Raw genomic sequence first — 18,624 nt, forward strand, 5'->3', positions numbered from 1 at the left:
AGCCCCCAGGGTGAGCTGGAGCCAAGCTGGGCTAGATAAATCCATCTTTAGGATACCCACAGCCATAACTTGATAAGAAATGTTCTTTCCTCTTTAATTATGGGCTGAAATGTTCAATGCTCACATTTGTCATAAATAAGTCCATCCATTAGTAAATATTTCCTGAGTGCTCACTGTATACTAGGAATTACCCTAGGTGCTGGATACAGAGACAGATATCCCCATATCCCCCAGACCACTAGGTTATTTTGGCTGTTACTTTATTGCTGTATAATACTTGTAATTACAAACTGTGCTATTTCTTTTTTTTTTTTTTTTTTTGTCGGTCGTGGGGCTTGAACTCTGGGCCTGGGTGCTGTCCCTCAGCTCTTCAGCTCAAGGCGAGCGTTCTACCACTTGAGCTACAGCGCCACTTCCGGTTTTCTGGTGGTTTATTGGAGATAGGAGTCTCACGGTCTCTCCTGCCCGGGCTGGCTTTGAACCTCGATCCTCAGATCTCAGCCTCCTGAGTAGCTAGGATTACAGGCGTCGTGAGCCACCAGCGCCCGGCAAAACTGTGCTATTTCTTTAACAAACAATTTTTTGGCTTGTTAATGGGATTCACAAGTAAATGAAAAAATTTTAATGTCTTTATCTTTTCACAATCTATCAAAAAATGTATTGTATTTAAACACAGACAGATACACTCAGACACCAAGGTCCTATCTAATTTTGTTTTGTTTTCTTTTTCTTGTAATACAAGAGGCAGAGATATGAGCAAAGTTTAGGGATCACATAAGTGAGTGGGGATTTAAGGGGAAAGGAGAGTCCATTTCACAGGAAAATCTAGTAGGATGAAAACTTCAAGGGTGTTCTGAATGTTTGTTTAAGCTTTATGGCTATGGATTTGAAATAAATGTAGTCATGTCATGCAGTAAAGACTATAAATTATTCCCCAACATTTCTCTTCTTCCTCCTCAGTAAGAGAACTCTCAACTTTTAGCTGGATACACAGCCATTCCCCAGGAAGACTGCATTTTTCACCTTCTTTGCAGTGTGCTATAGCATGTTACTTCCTAATAAGAAGAGGACATGTCTTCTCCTCTCCTTTCCCCTTCATGCTCCATAACACATGGATGCAGTGGCTAGAGCCTGAGCAGTCATCCTGGAATGAGGTGACCTGCCCCAAGGCAGAACAAGACAGATGAGCCTCAAGTGTCATGGCCATACACCAGTCCTGGGCCCACCACATCCAGTCTTTGGAGGAAGAGAACTGAAGCCACAGTATTTTGAGTTGTGAACCCCCTTCTAATCTAACCTGTTACCATGTGCTTCTCGCCAGTGATGTTCAGCTCCTTGGAGCACACAGAGAAAGCACATGACTAGTCTCATTAGGGATGTACTTTTTTTTTTTTTTTGTCAGTCGTGGGGGGCGGGGCATGGTGTGACCTCTGGGCCTGGGCGCTGTCCCTCATCTCTTCAGCTCAAGATTAGCACTCTACCACGTGAGCCACAGTGCCACTTCTGGCTTTTTCTGCTTATGTGGTGCTAAGGAATCGAACCCAGGGCCTCATGCATGCAAGGCTAGCACTCTACCACTGAATCACCTTCCCAGCCCCAGGGATGTACTTTAAGCAAAGAAAGAAAAGGAAATAAAAGAGTAAAATTTATGAGGCAATATAGTCCAGAGACTCTAGACAGAAGGAATGCGGGGACAGCACAGGTGAGTGACAGATGCCGGGTGATACCCATTCTTTCTTCACTACAGTCTTTCCACTAAATCTCTTATGGAATTTATGTCACTGGGAAACAAAAAGAAGTTTTGAATAACTCAACACTATCTTTCTTTCTGACCCATGAAACTTTTTTTTTAATTGTGAAAATACTGTACAGAGGGTTACAATTACATGGGCAAGATAATGAGTACATTTCTTATCAAGCATTGTAGCCTCCTCCTTTGTTTCCCCTTCCCATCCCTTCCCTTCCTCCCCTCCCCCCCCCAATGAAACTTTTCTACTTTGGAAAAGAATACTATACTAATGCTACACCAACCCAATAATGTAATCTCTTTTTTTAGGGAAGAAAGTTATAGGATGTATGTGAAAGTAACTAAAGTCAAAGAAGTAAACTTTCAGAAGTAATACAAGTAAGTCCATTATACTATCAAAAATAGCAAAGGGCAAGCCGGACGCTGGTGACTCACGCCTGTAATCCTAGCTACTCAGGAGGCTGAGATCTGAGAATCGAGGTTCAAAGCCAGCCCGGGCAGGAAAGACTTGAGACTCCCATCTCCAATAAACCACCAGAAAACTGGAAGTGGTGCTGTAGCTCAAGTGGTAGAACGCTCGCCTTGAGCTGAAGAGCTGAGGGACAGCACTCAGGCCCAGAGTTCAAGTCCCACGACCGACAAAAAAAAAAAAAAATAGCAAAGGGTTGGGCACCAGTGGCTCACTCCAGTAATCCTAGCTACTCAGGAAGCTGAGATCTTCGGATTGCGGCTTGAAGCCAGCCCAGGCAGGAAAGTCCATAAAACTCTTAATCTCCAATTAACCACCAGAAAACCAGAAGTAGTGCTGTGGCTCAAAGTGGTAGCCTTGAGGAAAAAGATCAGGGACAACATACAGACCCTGAGATCAAACCCATGAATGAAAAAAAGAAAAAAAATAGCACAGGAAAAAAATGAAAACTTATTTCCAGATCAATCATATTTGCTGACTAGTGGGAATCATTTTCCTCAGGAAAACCAGACCTTTTTTTAAAATTATTTTTGTCAGTCATAGGGCTTGAACTCTGGGCCTGGGCACTGTCTTTGAGCTCTTCAGTTCAAGGTGAGTACTCTACCACTTGAGCCACAGTGCCACTTCCATTTTTCTAGTTGGAGATAAGAGTCTCACAGCCTTTTCTGCCTGGGCTGGCTTTGAACCACAATCCTCAGATCTCAGCCTCCTGAGTAGCTAGGATTACAGGCGTGAGCCACCGGTGCCCAGCATCAGATACTTCTTAATGGACAGTCAGGGCAAGGAAAAAAGACAGCAGTGCCAAGAAGCCCCCAACTTGCTAACTGACTACCAACTGTGCTCTGAATGTTTGTCAGATGGGCAGAAAAAGAGAAGATAGTTCACTTAGGAGCAGAGAAGCTCTCAGTGCTGATAAAGCCTTTGACTAATCCAAGTCCTTACACACCAGGAGAATGAGCCTCCCTCAGATATAAGCCATGGGCTGTAGCTCCCATCACTCAAGACAGGTGACTAGAGCCAGGACAGAAAACCCAATAAAGGCTGCAGCAGGAAAAACGGGGAGAAAATCTGGGAGGAAAAAAAAAATGAGAGAAGGCATCACACTGAGCACATCAGCAGAGAAAGAACCGGCTGCTCTGCTCTCCCTCAGAGTTACTCCTGCCCAGCTCGTGGGGACATGTCCTGCCAGCTTCTGGTCCACAACAGAGAGAACCAGAAAGAAGGTGGCCGTGTGGGTCTGTGGCAGTGTAAAAAGAGAAGGAAAGAGGGAGGAAATGAGGGAGCACAGAAAGAAGGGATATCTCCACAGCCATACAGCTATACAGCCATGCAGCTTCTCTGCCAGAGAAGGGAGCAGATGCAAGTTAAGGAGGCCTGTGTGTCAGAGATCACAAAAGGCATTTTTATCTCCACCAAAGTCACCCTCAATTTTCTCAAGTCACTTCCCCTCGAGCCTCTGCAGCAGGAAATCACATGCTACTACATATACATACCACACCACCATATTCCCCACCCAAAAAAACCAAAATCCTTCCAGAGTAGGAGAAAAGATAAGAAAGTATTTTAGAGCTGGTGGCTCAACCCTATAATCCTAGCTACTCAGAAGGCTGAGATCTGAGGATCTCGGTTCAAAGACAACCCAAGCAGGAAAATCTGTAAGACTCTTATCTCCAATAAACCACTAAGGGGGAGGGGGATGGGAGAGGGGTGGCACAGCGAGGTAGAGATGGGAAGGGATGGGAAGGGGAAACAAAGGAGGAGACAACAATGCTTGATAAGAAATGTACTCGGGCTGGGAAGGTGGCTCAGTGGTAGAGCATTTGCCTTGTATGTATGAGGCCCTGGGTTCGATTCCTCAGCACCACATAAGCAGAAAAAAAAGCCGGAAGTGGCATTGTGGCTCAAGTGGTAGAGCACTAGCCTTGAGCTGAAGAGCTGAGGGACAGCGCCCAGGCTCAGAGCTCAGGCTCACGCCCAGACCCAAAAAAAAAAAAAAAAAGAAATGTACTCATCACCTTGCCCATGTAATTGTAACCCCTCTGTACAGTATTTTCACAATAAAAAAATTAATTAATTAATTAATTAAACCACTAGAAAACCAGAAGTAGCACTGTGGCTCAAGTGGTAGAGCTCTTGCCTTGAGCTGAAGAGAATAGAGACATTGCCTAGACCCAGAGTTCAAGCCCCAAGACTGACAAAAAAAAAAGGAAGTATTTTAGAAGCATCTAAATTTAACCCAAGGTGTCCTTTCATCTCAACATTGAAAAATGTTTTTTATTTTAATTTTTAAAAATCCAGCTGGACTGTTCACAATAGCTAGGATATGGAAACAACCCAGATGCCCCACCACAGATGAATGGATCCAAAAATTGTGGTATCTATACACAATGGAATATTATGCAGCCATTAGAAATGACAAAATAATGGCATTTGCAGGGAAATGGATGGAGCTAGAAGAAATCATGTTGAGCAAGGTAAGCCAAGAGCAAAGAGACAAATGGTACATGGTCTCCCTGATAAGTGGATGTTAAATCCAAAATGTTAGGTGATACAACAAAATTAACAGGACTTAAGAAACAAAGAACTTGGGGCTGGGAAGTTGGCTCAGTGGTAGAGCGCTTGCCTTGCATGCCTGAGGCCCTGGGTTCTATTCCTCAGCACCACATAAGCAAAAAGAAAAAAGCCGGAAGTGGCGCTGTGGCTCAAGTGGTAGAGCGCTAGCCTTGAGTCAAAGAGCTGAGGGACAGCGCCCAGGCCCAGAGTTCAGGCCCCACAACCAGACCAAAAAAAAAAAAAAAAGGAACAAAGAACTTCCACTCATCTGGTCGAACCACTACTAAATATCCCCATGCTGCTGATCACATGTATAGTGTACATGTGTACACCGTTATATGTTATAGACCGTGATAGACAATTTGCTCCAGGAAAGTTAGAATGAGCTTGTGACTTTAAATTATTCCACAATACTGTGAAATTTGGGAAATTATGTAATCACTTAATCACAATTTAAAAAAAAGCACCAGAAAACTAGAAGTGAAGCAATGGCTCAAGTGGTACAGCATGAGCCTTGATAATTGTTCAGGGACAGCTCCCAGGCCTAGAGCTCAAGCCCCACGACTGACCAAAAAAAAAAAAGAGAGAGAGAGAGAGATCTTTCATGCGATTGTTTCTAACATATTTATAAGATTATGTCTTTGTTGCCTTGTATGTCCCTCCCCCATGGTACAACCCCTGCTTTCACTATATATGATGTTGGTATATGTGGAGGAAGGGAAAAAACAAATTGTTAAAATAGGGATACAGGAGGACCCATTGAAACAATGAGATGTACAAGTCGTTATGTCGAAAAACGAACTTTACATCTTTGGTGGGGAGGGGATGGAGGGGGGAAGGATACGAAAGGACGGGAAGGGGAAACAAAGCAGGAGGCTACAATGCTTGATAAGAAATGTGCTCATGCCTGTAATCCTAGCTACTCAGGAGGCTGAGATCTGAGGATCGCGGTTCAAAGCCAGCCCGGGCAGGAGAGACCGTGAGACTCCTATCTCCAATAAACCACCAGAAAACCGGAAGTGGCGCTGTAGCTCAAGTGGTAGAGCGCTCGCCTTGAGCTGAAGAGCTAAGGGACAACGCCCAGGCCCAGAGTTCAAGCCCCACAGCCGACAAAAAAAAAAAAAAAAAAAAAAAAAAAGAAATGTGCTCATTATCTTACCCATGTAATTGTAACCCCTCTGTACAGTATGTTCGCAATAAAAATATATTAAAAAAAAAATCCAGCTGGGTGTTAATGGCTTGACCTGAAATCCTAGATTTTTTTTCTTTTATTTTTTTTTATTTATTGTAAAGATACTATACATAGAGTTACAGTTACATGAGTGAGGTAATGAGTACACTTCCTCTTGAACATTGTTAGCCCCTCCATTGTTTTCCCCTACCATCCCCTCCCTCCCTCCCTTCCCCAAGGTTCTTTTTTTTTTTTTAATTGTGATTAAGTGAAATCCTAGATATTTAAAGAGGGTGTAATCCAGAGAACTGTGATTCAAGGCCAGTTCAGGCCAAAAAAAAAACCATGACACTCCATCTCCAAAATAACCAGCCAAGGCTAGGCTGGAGGTATGGCACAAGTGGTAAAGCATCAGCTGACCAAGTTCAAAGCAAGACCCTGAATTCAAACCCTAATGCTAGGGTTGGGAGGGGGAGGAATAAAACTCTAGGAAAAAAACTTTATTCACCTACATATTCCACACTAACACTTATTCCACCGTACAAAAAGCCCAAAACAGGCTGGGAAGGTGGCTCAGTGGTAGAGCGCTTGCCTTGCATGCCTGAGGCCCTGGGTTCGATTCCTCATAAGCAAAAAGAAAAAAGCCGGAAGTGGCACTGTGGCTCAAGTGGTAGAGCGCTAGCCTTGAGCTGAAGAGCTGAGGGACAGCGCCCAGGCCCAGAGTTCAGGCCCCATGACCGGACCCAAAAAAAAAAAAAAAAAAAAGCCCAAAGCATATCTTACTTTCACCAGAACATAGTCCCCAGGCTGGACTCTGCCTGTGAGCTCAGGATTAGTGACATCATCCATCTCTACATCAGGGAAGACCACCTTAAGGTTCCCATCATTCCGGCCATACAAGTCAGTGGAAGAGCGCTTGCTCAGCTGCAGAAAAGAAAAACAAGAGTTTATAAATAGTCCTAAGTTCTAGGAGAGTCCCAGTATCAGCACATACATGTGCACATACATATATACAACACACAGTTCAATTGCATTTCTATACAATAGCAATGAAATACATCAGTATGGATAAAACAAAACGTATGTAGGGAGCCGGGCACCAGTGGCTCATGCCTGAATCCTAGCTACTTAGGGGGCTGAGATCTGAGGATCATGCTTCAAAGCTGGCCTGGGCAGGAAAGTCCATGAGACTCTTATCTCCAATTAACCACCAGAAAAACAGAAAGTGGCACTATAATTCAAGTGGTAGAGCGTTCACTTTGAGCTGAAGAGCCAGGGACAGCACCCAGAGTTCAAGAACCATGACTGACAAAAAAAAAAAAATAGAGGGCTGGGAAGGTGGCTCAGTGGTAGAGTGCTTGCCTTGCATACCTGAGGCCCTGGGTTCGATTCCTCAGCACCACATAAGCAAAAAGAAAAAAGCCTGAAGTGGCGCTGTGGCTCAAGTAGTAGAGTGCTAGCCTTGAGCTGAAGAGCTGAGGGACAGCGCTCAGGCCCAGAGTTCAGGCCCCATGACCAGACCCCCAAAAAAAAAAAAATAGATAGATAGATATGATTTCGATGGGTACCAGTGACTCACACCTATAATCCTAGCAACTTCAGTGGGATGAGATCTGAGTATATGGTTCAAAAGCAGTAGGAGCAGGAAAAGTCTGTGAGACTCTTATCTCCAGTTAACACCAAAAAAAACAGAAGTGAAGCTGTGGCTCAAGTGGTGGAACATTAGCCTTGTGCACAAAAACTCAGACTCTGAGTTCAAGCCCCAAGACCCACACCAAAAAAATAAATAAGCCAGATGCCAGTGGCTCAGCTACCCAGAAGGCTGAGATCTAAGGATTGCAGTTCAAAGCCAGCCCAGGCAGAAAAGTCCGTGAGACTCTTATCTCCAATAAACCACCAGAAAACTGGAAGTGATGCTATGGCTCAAAGTTGCAGAATTCTAGGCTTGAGGAAAAAAACTAAGGGACAGTGCCCAGGCTCCAAATTCAAGCCCCATGACAAAAAAAACAAAAACAAAAACAAAAACAAAAAAACTATCTAAATGAAGGAGAGACACACTGTGTTGTTTGATTTTTTTGTTATTTGCTGGTCATGGGCCTGAACTCTGGGCCTAGGCACAAGGCTAGAGCTCTACTACTTGAACCACAGCGCCACTTCCAGCTTTTTCTTTTTTTTTTTTTTTTTTTTTGGTCCGGTCGTGGGGCCTGAACTCTGGGCCTGGGCGCTGTCCCTCAGCTCTTCAGCTCAAGGCTAGCACTCTACCACTTGAGCCACAGCGCCACTTCTGGCTTTTTTTTTCTTTTTGGCTTATGTGGTGCTGAGGAATTGAACCCAGGGCCTCATGCATGCAAGGCAAGTGCTCTACCACTGAGCCAACTTCCCCGCCCACTTCCAGCTTTTTCTGCTTATGTGGTGCTGAGGAATCGAACCCAGGGCCTCATGCATGCAAAGCAAGCACTCTACCACTGAGCTACCTTCCCACCCCGACACCCTGTGTTGTGAAAACAAAAAACAAAATATATGCATATCCAGGTGGCCTCACCCCCTCCACCAGCACCAGCTGGGTACAACCCACAAAAGTCTTATTGGTTTTTGAAGCTTCTTCTCGGAAGACATTAATAAGTTCTTCCAAACGCCTTAATTTTACTTCTTCTGGAACATCATCTTTTAGTCTGTGGTAGGCCCGAGTCTTCTATTAATTGAAAAAGAGAAAATGAAGGTCATTAAGGACTTGGAGAATCCATTCATAGTCCTCTGAATAGGAATATGTCCAATCTATCTGCAAGTTACAGACATATGTGCACCCAAGTGTGAACCTAGAGGTTTATTTCTCTGTTCTGGGAGCATTCTATAAGAAAAAGGTAACTAGTAGAATCTGTTTTGCAGGAGTCAAATTCTAAACTTATCTCATTACAATCACTTAAAGTTGCTCTTGAGAAACATCCTAGGGTTACTAAAGGACATACACTACATGATTTGTATACAAGCTTATCACCAACACTTCTAAGCAGCCTAAATGCTTACCAAGAGGTACCTAGTAAATTATGATATATCTACACAATGGAGTATTATAAAAATGTCAAGAAGGGTTGGGAAGGTGGCTCAGTAGTAGAGCGCTTGCCTCGCATGCCTGAGGCCCTGGGTTCGATTCCTCAGCACCACATAAGCAAAAAGAAAAAAGCCGGAAGTGGCACTTTGGTTCAAGTGGTAGCTGAGGGACAGTGCCCAGGCCCAGAGTTTAGGCCACACAACTGGATCCAAAAAAAAAAAAAATGTCAAGAAGAATGATAGTTCTAACTGGGCTTCCTAACTACTCAGGAGGCTAAGATCTGAGTAGCTTAGCTTAAAGCCAGTCTAGGCAGAAAAGTCCAAGAAACTTCATTTTCAATTAGTCAGCATAAAAACTGTACTGGAGCATAAAAACTGTACCACTCAAGTGGTAGAATATCAGTTACGGAAAAGCCAACTGAGAGCATGAGGCCCTGAGTTCAAGCCCTGGCACCAGCATACACATACATACACACACAGAGAAAAGAATGGTAGCTCTAAAGCTAAAGCTAGTCATGGTGCACATATAACTGTAACTCCAGCACTTAAGATGCTGTAACAAGAAGATTTTGAGTTAGAGATCAGCCTGGCCTACATAGTGAGACTTATCTCGAACAAAAGAAAAGAAAAGCTAAGTGTAATATATAGTAGACAAGAGTTTAACAGAATGAAGGTGCCAGTGGCTAATGTCTATAACACTAGCTACTCAGGAGGCTGAGATCTGAGGACTGTAGTTCAAAGCCAGTCCAGGCAAGACTCTAGTCTGTGAGACTCTTATCTCCAATAAATTATTCAGAAAAAGCTGGAAGTGGCACTGTAGAGCACTAGCCAAGAGAGTTTAACAGAAAAAAGAAAAAGGAATGTCCCCTCAGCCCAACCCAAGTTGATGAGAATACCTGGCAGCCCTCCATCCCAGGCTCACCTGTCTCATGCTATAGGCAAAGAGAAAGCCCACATTGTACTGAACATCCCGAAGCAGAGACACTGTCTGCAGGTGATCTTCCTCTGTCTCCCCACAAAAGCCAGCAATGAAGTCGCTGCTGAGGCTCACGCCTGTCATACAAACAAAGGGTAAAGGACAGTAGCTTTCCTTGTAGAAGTGCTGAGGGTAATTTTGAACTACAGGGAGCCAGCCTACTAGACAGAAAAGTCTGTTAAACTTATCTCCAACTAACCAACAAAAAGCCAGAAGTGGAGTATGACTGTAGTGGTAGAGTATCAGCTTTAAGCAAAAAAGCTAATGATTGGTTAACTGGTGGCCACACCCTGCTGGAGGCTCTTCTACTGGATTCCCTTCTACCTCAGAACCCTGAATCAGCAAATTCCCTTCTGATCAGACCCCTCCCACCTCAGAGCTCAGTATTTCTTAATGTACCTGGAATAATGTCTCTGATATGGTGAACAAGCTCCAAATAAGCTTCTCTTGAATATCTGAAACAAAGTACAGAATGAAAAAACTTAGACATACCAATCTTCAGACAAATACTATAAAGACACCACACATGTAATCACTTCTCTTCCACCCAGCACAACATAGGAACATGTTAAAGTTACTATCTAATCCAGAGCATTACTTTGAGTAGTTGCCTTATTATTTTCTAAACTAAGACAAATTAAACATTTAAATGGCTCTCTAAAACGCTGCCACTTTAGAAAAAAAGACCAAGTAGTAGTGCTATAATATCTACCTTGGGTCATATCACTCCTTTCCTTGGCAAATATTTAGTCTTCAAAGTAAAGAAATCCACTACATACTCAAGATCTGAGAGATTTTACTATTCTTCAAAGTTCAAGGATTAAAATTTCAGAGTATGCCACAGAGTGGCATGAAAGTGGCCCATCCTTCCTGTTTATGAGCAAGTTAGAATGCCATTCGTTTAATCAAATGATAAACATTTACTGAGCACAAACCATGTACTATATGTACTATGTATTATGTTACATTCTCTATTTTTTTTTGTACTGAGACTTGAACTCAGGCCCTGAGTGATGTCCCTTAGCTTTTTCACTCAAAACTGGTGCTCTACCATGTGAGCCATAGCTCCACTTTTGGCTTTCTGATGGTTAATGGAGCCTTTTCTAAGTCTCATAGACTTTCCTTCCCTGGCTTGCTTTGAACCTCAATTCTCAGATCTCAGCCTCCTGAGTATCTAGGATTATAGGCATGAGCCACAGGTACCCAGCTCTATGCTAGGTTCTTAGCTACATAGACACTGTTTGGCCATTAAAGAAATATGAAAAGATGTGGACTGTCTCTTCCTCAAATAAGTCTCACCCTCTCCGCATGGCGGCCAGCACACGGCTGCTTCCACTCTGGGCTGGTAGGTGAATCTGCTTACAAATATTGTCTCTCTCACGGATCAGCTGCAGAACCTGATTAAACACAACACACTCCTAGTCAACCAGTTCTCACCACAGTATCCTGCAGAAAGAAATATCATAATTATTTCTGCCCCCATCCCCAACGAGGTCAGTCTTCAAGTAATCACAAGGAGAGTCCAATCAAATTGATTACATGGTGTACAGGTGTACTCTCAACATGTGAGAGATGGAGGCAGAAGTGGATCAAAAGTGCAACACCAGACTGGGCTATACACCAAGATTCTGTCTTTAAAAGATACAGAAAGAGAAGGGAAGAAGGAACAGGAGATAATTTTTTTTTTTCCTTTTGGTAGTACTGGGGTTTGAACTCAAGGCCTGTGTTTGAACTATACTCCCAGACCTTTTTGTTTTAAGATATTTTTCAGATAGAGTCTTGTGGGGTTTTTTTCCCCCACAAGACTAGATTCAGACCACCATCCTCCAACATATGCCTCCCACATAGCTAGAATATGCACCACCCTATCCAGCTTGTTGATTAAGACAAGGTCTCACTAGCTTTTTGCCAGGGCTCAAACTCTCATCCTCCCAAGTAGGTGGACTCCAGGCACCTGTCACCACACCTAGTCCTCAGAAGGTAACTGTTAGTCAAGCTCTACACGTGAAGATGGCAAGTTGAAAAGCATTTCTATACCTCTTCTACTAACATGGTTCCTTCTCTCCTTTTTTTTTTTTTGTTGGTCATGGGGCCCGAACTCTGGGCCTGGACACTGTCTTCAGCTCAAGGCTAGCGCCCTACCATTAGAGCCACAGTGCCATTTCCGGCTTTTTCTGCTTATGTGGTGCTGAGGAATCAAACCCAGGGCCTCATGCATATGAGGCAAGCACCCTACCACTGAGCCACCTTCCCAGCCGCCCCCCACCCCTTGCCTTTTTTTAAGATGTTTAGGTCTTAGACTGGGACTCAAACTCAGTACCTGCCGCTTCTTCTCATTGGCTAGTTCTCTACCAACTAAGCCTTGCCTTAAACCCCTAGGATGCTTTTTATTAGCAGGTGTTAGTTGTACAAGATGGGGATTTCATTGTGACATTTCCATGTATACATTCAATGTACCCTGACCAAACTCACCCTCTCCATCTCTTTCCCTTCCCCCGACTTCTCTTTCTCTCTCTTTCTTCGAGAGAGCATATCACTATTTCACCCAAGCTAGCCTGGAATTTACAATCCTCTTGCGCAGCCCTCCCCCCTCCAAGTGCTAGAATTACAAACATGTACCACCATATCTGGCAAGACCAGGGATTTGAAATAGGTCTGTTTGAGATTAAAGTCTTGTCTCATTGCTTTCCCTTAAATACTGCTACCCTCGCTATCACACAGCTGCCCATGCTGCAGTGAAACACAGCCCTCATCTCCCACGGATCTCAGTATTAGTCTTATCTGCACTTCAACCTTGGTACACATTACATCTTTCTGAAGGGCCATTAGTTCCACAGGATCCTCCAAGTAAGGTACCAGGTCTGCTGCATCTGCTGGGTCCAGCCTAAGGCACCCCCTCAGCACATCTAATACCAGCTTGTCATGTGGCTATTGAGGACACTCACCTCATCAGGAAAATCCTTGGGGTGGGGAGAAGTGAAACGTATCCGCATTTCAGGATCTATTCTGGAAACCTGATCCAGAAGGTGAGAGAAACGAAGCCCTCCTTGTTTGCTTTTGTAGTTGGCAGAGAAGCCACGACTGAGGTTAGATGCTGCATTGTTGAACTGAACCTCTGAATTGTCCCGAAAACTATTAACATTCTGACCAAGAAGTGTGACTTCTTTCAGCCCCTAAGAAAGGCAGAACATGTGTTAAAAACATGTTGAGTAGCTTTATGCCAAATTACTCACCGAAAATTAGTTGAACCTGCCTGGGAATGTGGCTCAGTGATAGATGCTTGCCTAGCATGCATGAAGCCCTGGGATCGAATCCTCAGTACCACATAAACAGAAAAGGCTGGAAGTGGTGCTGTGGTTCAAATGGTAGATAGCTAGCCTTGAGCAAAAGAAACTCAGGGACAGTGCCTAAGCCCTGAGTTTAAGCCCCAGAACTGGCCAAAAAAAAAAAATCTATAAATGTGTTCTATTTTAACACAATAAAAAATTTCAGGGGCTGCAGCCGGGCGCTGGTGGCTCACGCCTGTAATCCTAGCTACTCAGGAGGCTGAGATCTGAGGATCGCGGTTCAAAGCCAGCCCGGGCAGGAGAGACCGTGAGACTCCTATCTCCAATAAACCACCAGAAAACCGGAAGTGGCGCTGTAGCTCAAGTGGTAGAGCGCTCACCTTGAGCTGAAGAGCTGAGGGACAGCGCCCAGGCCCAGAGTTCAAGCCCCACGGCCGACAAAAAAAAAAAAAAATTTCAGGGGCTGGAAAGGTAGCTCAGTGGTAGAGTGCTTGTCTTGCATGTATGAGGCCCTGGGTTCGATTCCTCAGCACCACATAAGCAGAAAAAGCCGGTAGTGGCGCTGTAGCTCAAGTGGTAAAGCACTAGCCTTGAGCTGAAGAGCTGAGGGACAGTGCTCAGGCCCAGAGTTCAGGCCCCACGACTGGCCAAAAAAAAAAAAATTCATACTTAGGCATCTTATTGAAGTGTTAAAAAATACTAAGAATAAAAATTAAGAGGTCTGGGTGCTGGTGGCTTACACGTATAATCCTAGCTACTCAGGAAGATAAGATCAAGGTTCAAAACCAACCTAGACAGACAAGTATGTGAGACTTTTATCTCCAATTAACCACTAAAAAGCTGGCTCAAGTGGTAGAGTACTAGACTTGCCAAAAAAAAAAAAAGCCCAGGGACAGTGTCTAGCCCTGAGTTCAAGCCCCAGGACAAGCACAGAGAGAGAGAGAAAAAGAGAGAGACGGAGAGTGTTAATAATAAAGTAAAAGCCCTCAAAATATTCAGAATGGTGAAAATAAAAGAAACTGGGGGTGCAGGGGCTGGAGGAGGCATGTCTCAGGTGGTAGAGTGCTAGCCAATAAGTAAAATCGTCAGGTACTGAGTTCAAGTCCTGGTCTCAGACAAAAAACAAAACAAAACTGGGAATAAGCTCAATCAACGCATAATAATAATGATCTATTTCTGTAGAGCAGGAAGATATGTTAAAGGTAGAAGATTCTGTTCTGTAGAATAGTCTGTATTTTTCTTTAGACTATAGTCTAAACTACTGTACATTTACACTCTAGTCTAAATATATGATAGAAATAGATAAGATAGGGCTGGGAAGGTGGCTCAGTGGTAGAGCACTTGTCTTGCATGCATGAGGTCCTGGGTTCGATTCCTCAGCAAAAAAGAAAAAAAGCCGGAAGTGGCATTGTGGCTCAAGTGGTAGAGCACTAGCCTTGAGCTGAAGAGCTGAGGGACAGTTCCCAGGCCCAGAGTTCAGGCCCCACGACCGGACCCAAAATAAACAAATAAAGTAGTTATGTTACTACTAGCAAAATCAATGACTACCAAATATTTTAACACACAAGCAGAATCTTAACTTCCCACAAGTCTCAACTTGAGACTGGACTTTACCAAGTTTTGATTTAGTGTGAAGTTCCTCTTTCATAAGTAAATAATCCACACTGGTTAAGGAGTTTTTGTCACCATCTCAATCTATTTAAACAAAATGTCTCTCCTGAAGAAGTGAGCTCTGTGTGGTGGGAAGCTGAAGAAGTAAGGGGACAACTTTAAGAAGGGAAGCATGGGACAAGTGAACTCAGGACAAGCCTCACAGGAAGGTGAGAAGCTAGGGTCCAAATCAGGGCAGAATCATGTCGGGAGATGGAGACGGGCAAGAGAAGAGAGTATTGCTGACATGTGAGCACAGGGAACCCCTGGCTTGCAATGGCAGGGGCAGACATCCGGACCCACACAGCTCCTGAGACAAACAAGGAAGGAAACACGGAGAGCGCATTGGGACAGAAGTGTCATTTTCCACCTACAGTCCTCAACTACTGGTTCAGGCCTGGGGCTAGGGACAGACCTGCCCAAAGGCTGAGGGACCAGCCCCTCAGAAGGCATTACTTTATCTCCTTTTCATTGATGGGAAACCTCAGTCCAAAGAAGATAGTTAGGCTGGGTGTGGCTGGGTGTGGGGCTGGAACAGCACCCAGGCCCTCAGTTCAAGCACCAGTACTACAGTACAAAACAACAATAACAAAAAAAAACAAAACACAAAAAAACCTAGCAGTTCATGCCTATAACTCTAGCTACTCAATAGGCTAAGATCTGAAGATCCAGGTTCAAAGCCAGACCAGGCAGGAAGATCCATGAGATTCTTAATCTCCAATTAACTACCAGAAAACCAGAAGTGGTACTGTGGTTCGAAGTGGTAGAGTTCTAGGCTTGAGCAAAAAGAGCTCAGGACAACACCTGGTCCCTGAGTTCAAGCCCCACAACTGAATTTATTAAAAAATAATAATAAAAATAAAAAGTACATACCAAGAAAATAATTAAATGCCTTCTGCCTAGGCACCAAGCCAAAGAACAGTAGAGCCAGAATTTATACTCAGGCCACCAGATTCAGACCACTGCACTCTGCTGCATCCTAAGCAAACATCACAATGCATCAGCAAGCCCCAAATGGCCAGCTGGGTATTTCTTTCTGGCCAGACACTGTCTTACAAACTCTACTACTTAGAGAAAACACAGGCTGCAAAACCAGAAAAGTTGCCTCAACCTTCCCAAACAGGTTCACAGGAAGAGAGCCTGGAGAACTCACCTGGTCAGAGAGCTTCCTCACTTCCTCCAGAATGGAGGCAACAGGCCGACTCCTCTCACGGCCCCGGGTGAAAGGAACGATGCAGTAGCTGCACATGTTGTCACAACCCCTCATGATAGACCTGGATGAGAGTACCAGAACTTAAGTAACAGCAGAGCTCTTGGCATGTGCCCCTAGAAACTGGTCAAGCTCTATTGGGATTTTTCTCTATGAATTTTTTTTGTCTCTACACTCACCTTGGACCAATCTGACCTCTACAAAGCATTAAGGCAGACAGTTTTTATCTTTAAAGACTACTATCTAGTCACAGAATATAGAGCAAACTATAACTGATGGACACACTGATGGTGAGGGGACACAGAACAGACTTACCACAGGTGGACTTTCTACTGTTTGGGGGTTGTTTATGCTGGTACTCGGACTTAAACTCAGGGCTTGAGTGCTGCCCCTGAACTTTTTCAAAAGACTAGTACTCTACTACATCTCCACTTGCTGTTAACTCATGATAAGTGTCTCATGGACTTTCCTGTTTGAATCCTCAGATCTCAATCTCCTGAGTAACTATGATTACAGGCATGAACCACAGGTGTCCAGACTTCCTACCATTTTTAGAGATCTAATAATTCAACTTTTCATTCCCTGGTAACAAAAATCAATATTATAGTAATACAGGGATCTGCATTTGTCCTGCACTCCAGATCTAACAGCTAAGTTCAATCACTCTTTCACCTATATTCTGTCTATGCAAGCCTCAGTTTATCTTAAGGAATTTTCCAGGTATACTGTAAAATGTTCACTGAAGAATTATTTAATAAATGTTATTATTTTTACTCTAATAATAGAATGAGACAGTCATTAAAATGAACAGAGGTTAGCCAATTTTTTTTTTTTTTGGTTGGTTGTGGGGCCTGAACTCTGGGTGCTGTCCTTTAGCTCTTCAGCTCAAGGCAAGCACTCTACCACTTGAGCCACAGCGCCACTTCTGGCTTTTAATGCTTATGTGGTGCTGAGGAATTGAACCCAGGGCCTCATGCATGCAAGGCAAGCACTGAGCCACCTTCCCAGTCCCATAGTTTTTTATTTAAAAAAAAAAAAAAAAAAAAAGAAGTTCCACAGACTTTCCTGCCTGGGCTGGCTTCAAACCACTAACCTCAGATCTCAGCCTCCTGAATAGCTAGGATCAGGAATGAACCACCAATACCCCACTTGTTATTTGTGTTTTTTAAAGATCAGAAGGGAGGAAAAAAAATACTTTGCTTATATTTTATTTTCAGACAGGGTTTCACTATGTGGCCAAGGCTGGCCTAAAGTTCATGATCCTCTAGCCTTAGCCTCCCAAACAAATGCTGAGATTACAGGCATGTACCACCATATTCAGCTGAAAAAGAAATCTTTTTTTTTTTTTTTGTCCATCCTAGGGCCATAACTCTGAGCCTGTGTGCTGTCCCTCGGCTCTTCAGCTCAAGGCTAGCACTCTACCACTTGAGCCACAGTGCCAGTTTTTTCTGCTTATGTGGTGCTGAGGAATCGAACCCAGGACCTCATGCATGCAAGGCAAGCACTCTACCACTGAGCCACCTTCCTAGCCCCAAGAAATCATTTTTAAGTCAGGAAAGTCTGGGATATTTTTGGAAGTGAAGAATAAAGCAATATACTATTATGGTAAAAGAAGGGCAGGAAAAGATTCCTATCCTGTGACTGTTTATCAAGGAACAGTTTTGAAAGGATTATATAGGAAATGACTGACATGGCTGCCTTTGAGAAAAGTCATAGGAGATCGGGCTGATGGGCATGAAGGAGTCTTTTTGTCATATGCATGCAGCGCTTTTCTTTCTCTCTCTCTTTTTTTTTTTTTTCCTTGTCTAGTCTGGGGCTTGAACTCAGGGCCTGAGCACTGTCCCTGAGCTTCTTTTGCTCAAGGCTAGCATTCTACCACTTGAACCACAGCACCACTTCTGGCTTTTTCTGTTTATTCCGACTAAGGAATCCAACCCAGGGCTTCATGCCTGCTAGGCAAGCACTCTACCACTAAGCTACATTCCCAGCGACACTTTTCTTTTTTTTATGTAACAAAGTTAACTTATTAGTTTAACAGTGAGAAGGAAAAGAGAAGTTCAGTGCTAGAGTCCTGGGCAGTAACTCACACGAAGGCAGAAGTGGCACTGGGGTTTGTCTGCACCGGCATAACATCTGCATAGGTCTCGTCCAAGGAGAGCAGCACATTGGCTGCTTGCTGGCCTGACTCGGCAACAGCCAGCAGCCGAGGAAGGTCCCGATAGGCATCTGGACCAGCCAAGAGATCCACTATTTTCTCCCTGTTGAGGATCTCTTCCTTCAGCCTCTCAGCCATGCAACCTGGGAAGAAGAGAAGTTCTAAAATTTATCTGCTCTCTTGGCTTCTCTCAGTCCATCTTGGATTATAGACCAGGGTACTGAAAGCTTTTCTTCAGAGTTTAGTACCCGCCTTCAAATTTGACCCCTAATATTATAACTTCCTATATTAAAAAAAAAAGAAAAAGAAAAACTCTCCAGAAAAAGTTTACAGCAATCAAATAGATAGGAGGGGGAAA

The 18,624-nt window shown here is 43.8% G+C and overlaps 1 protein-coding gene across 3 annotated transcripts in view; it reads right to left on the reverse strand.

Moving 5' to 3' along the window:
• Positions 1 to 18,624, reverse strand: part of Cdk5rap1 (CDK5 regulatory subunit associated protein 1) — a 30,551-nt gene that overhangs the window by 3,584 nt on the left and 8,343 nt on the right. For all 3 annotated transcript variants that reach the window (XM_070007057.1, XM_070007058.1, XM_070007059.1), the window contains 8 exons: positions 18,199 to 18,409; positions 16,055 to 16,175; positions 12,910 to 13,137; positions 11,264 to 11,361; positions 10,364 to 10,419; positions 9,911 to 10,041; positions 8,483 to 8,632; positions 6,724 to 6,864 (listed from right to left, as the gene is read on the reverse strand). In XM_070007057.1, coding sequence (XP_069863158.1) covers positions 6,724 to 6,864; positions 8,483 to 8,632; positions 9,911 to 10,041; positions 10,364 to 10,419; positions 11,264 to 11,361; positions 12,910 to 13,137; positions 16,055 to 16,175; positions 18,199 to 18,409 — 1,136 coding nt within the window. The remainder of the gene's footprint in view (positions 1 to 6,723; positions 6,865 to 8,482; positions 8,633 to 9,910; positions 10,042 to 10,363; positions 10,420 to 11,263; positions 11,362 to 12,909; positions 13,138 to 16,054; positions 16,176 to 18,198; positions 18,410 to 18,624) is intronic.

Source organism: Dipodomys merriami, unplaced genomic scaffold (assembly GCF_024711535.1).
Source record: "Dipodomys merriami isolate MVZ:Mamm:240054 unplaced genomic scaffold, mDipMer1.0.p SCAF_7, whole genome shotgun sequence".
Taxonomy (NCBI): Eukaryota; Metazoa; Chordata; class Mammalia; order Rodentia; family Heteromyidae; genus Dipodomys; species Dipodomys merriami.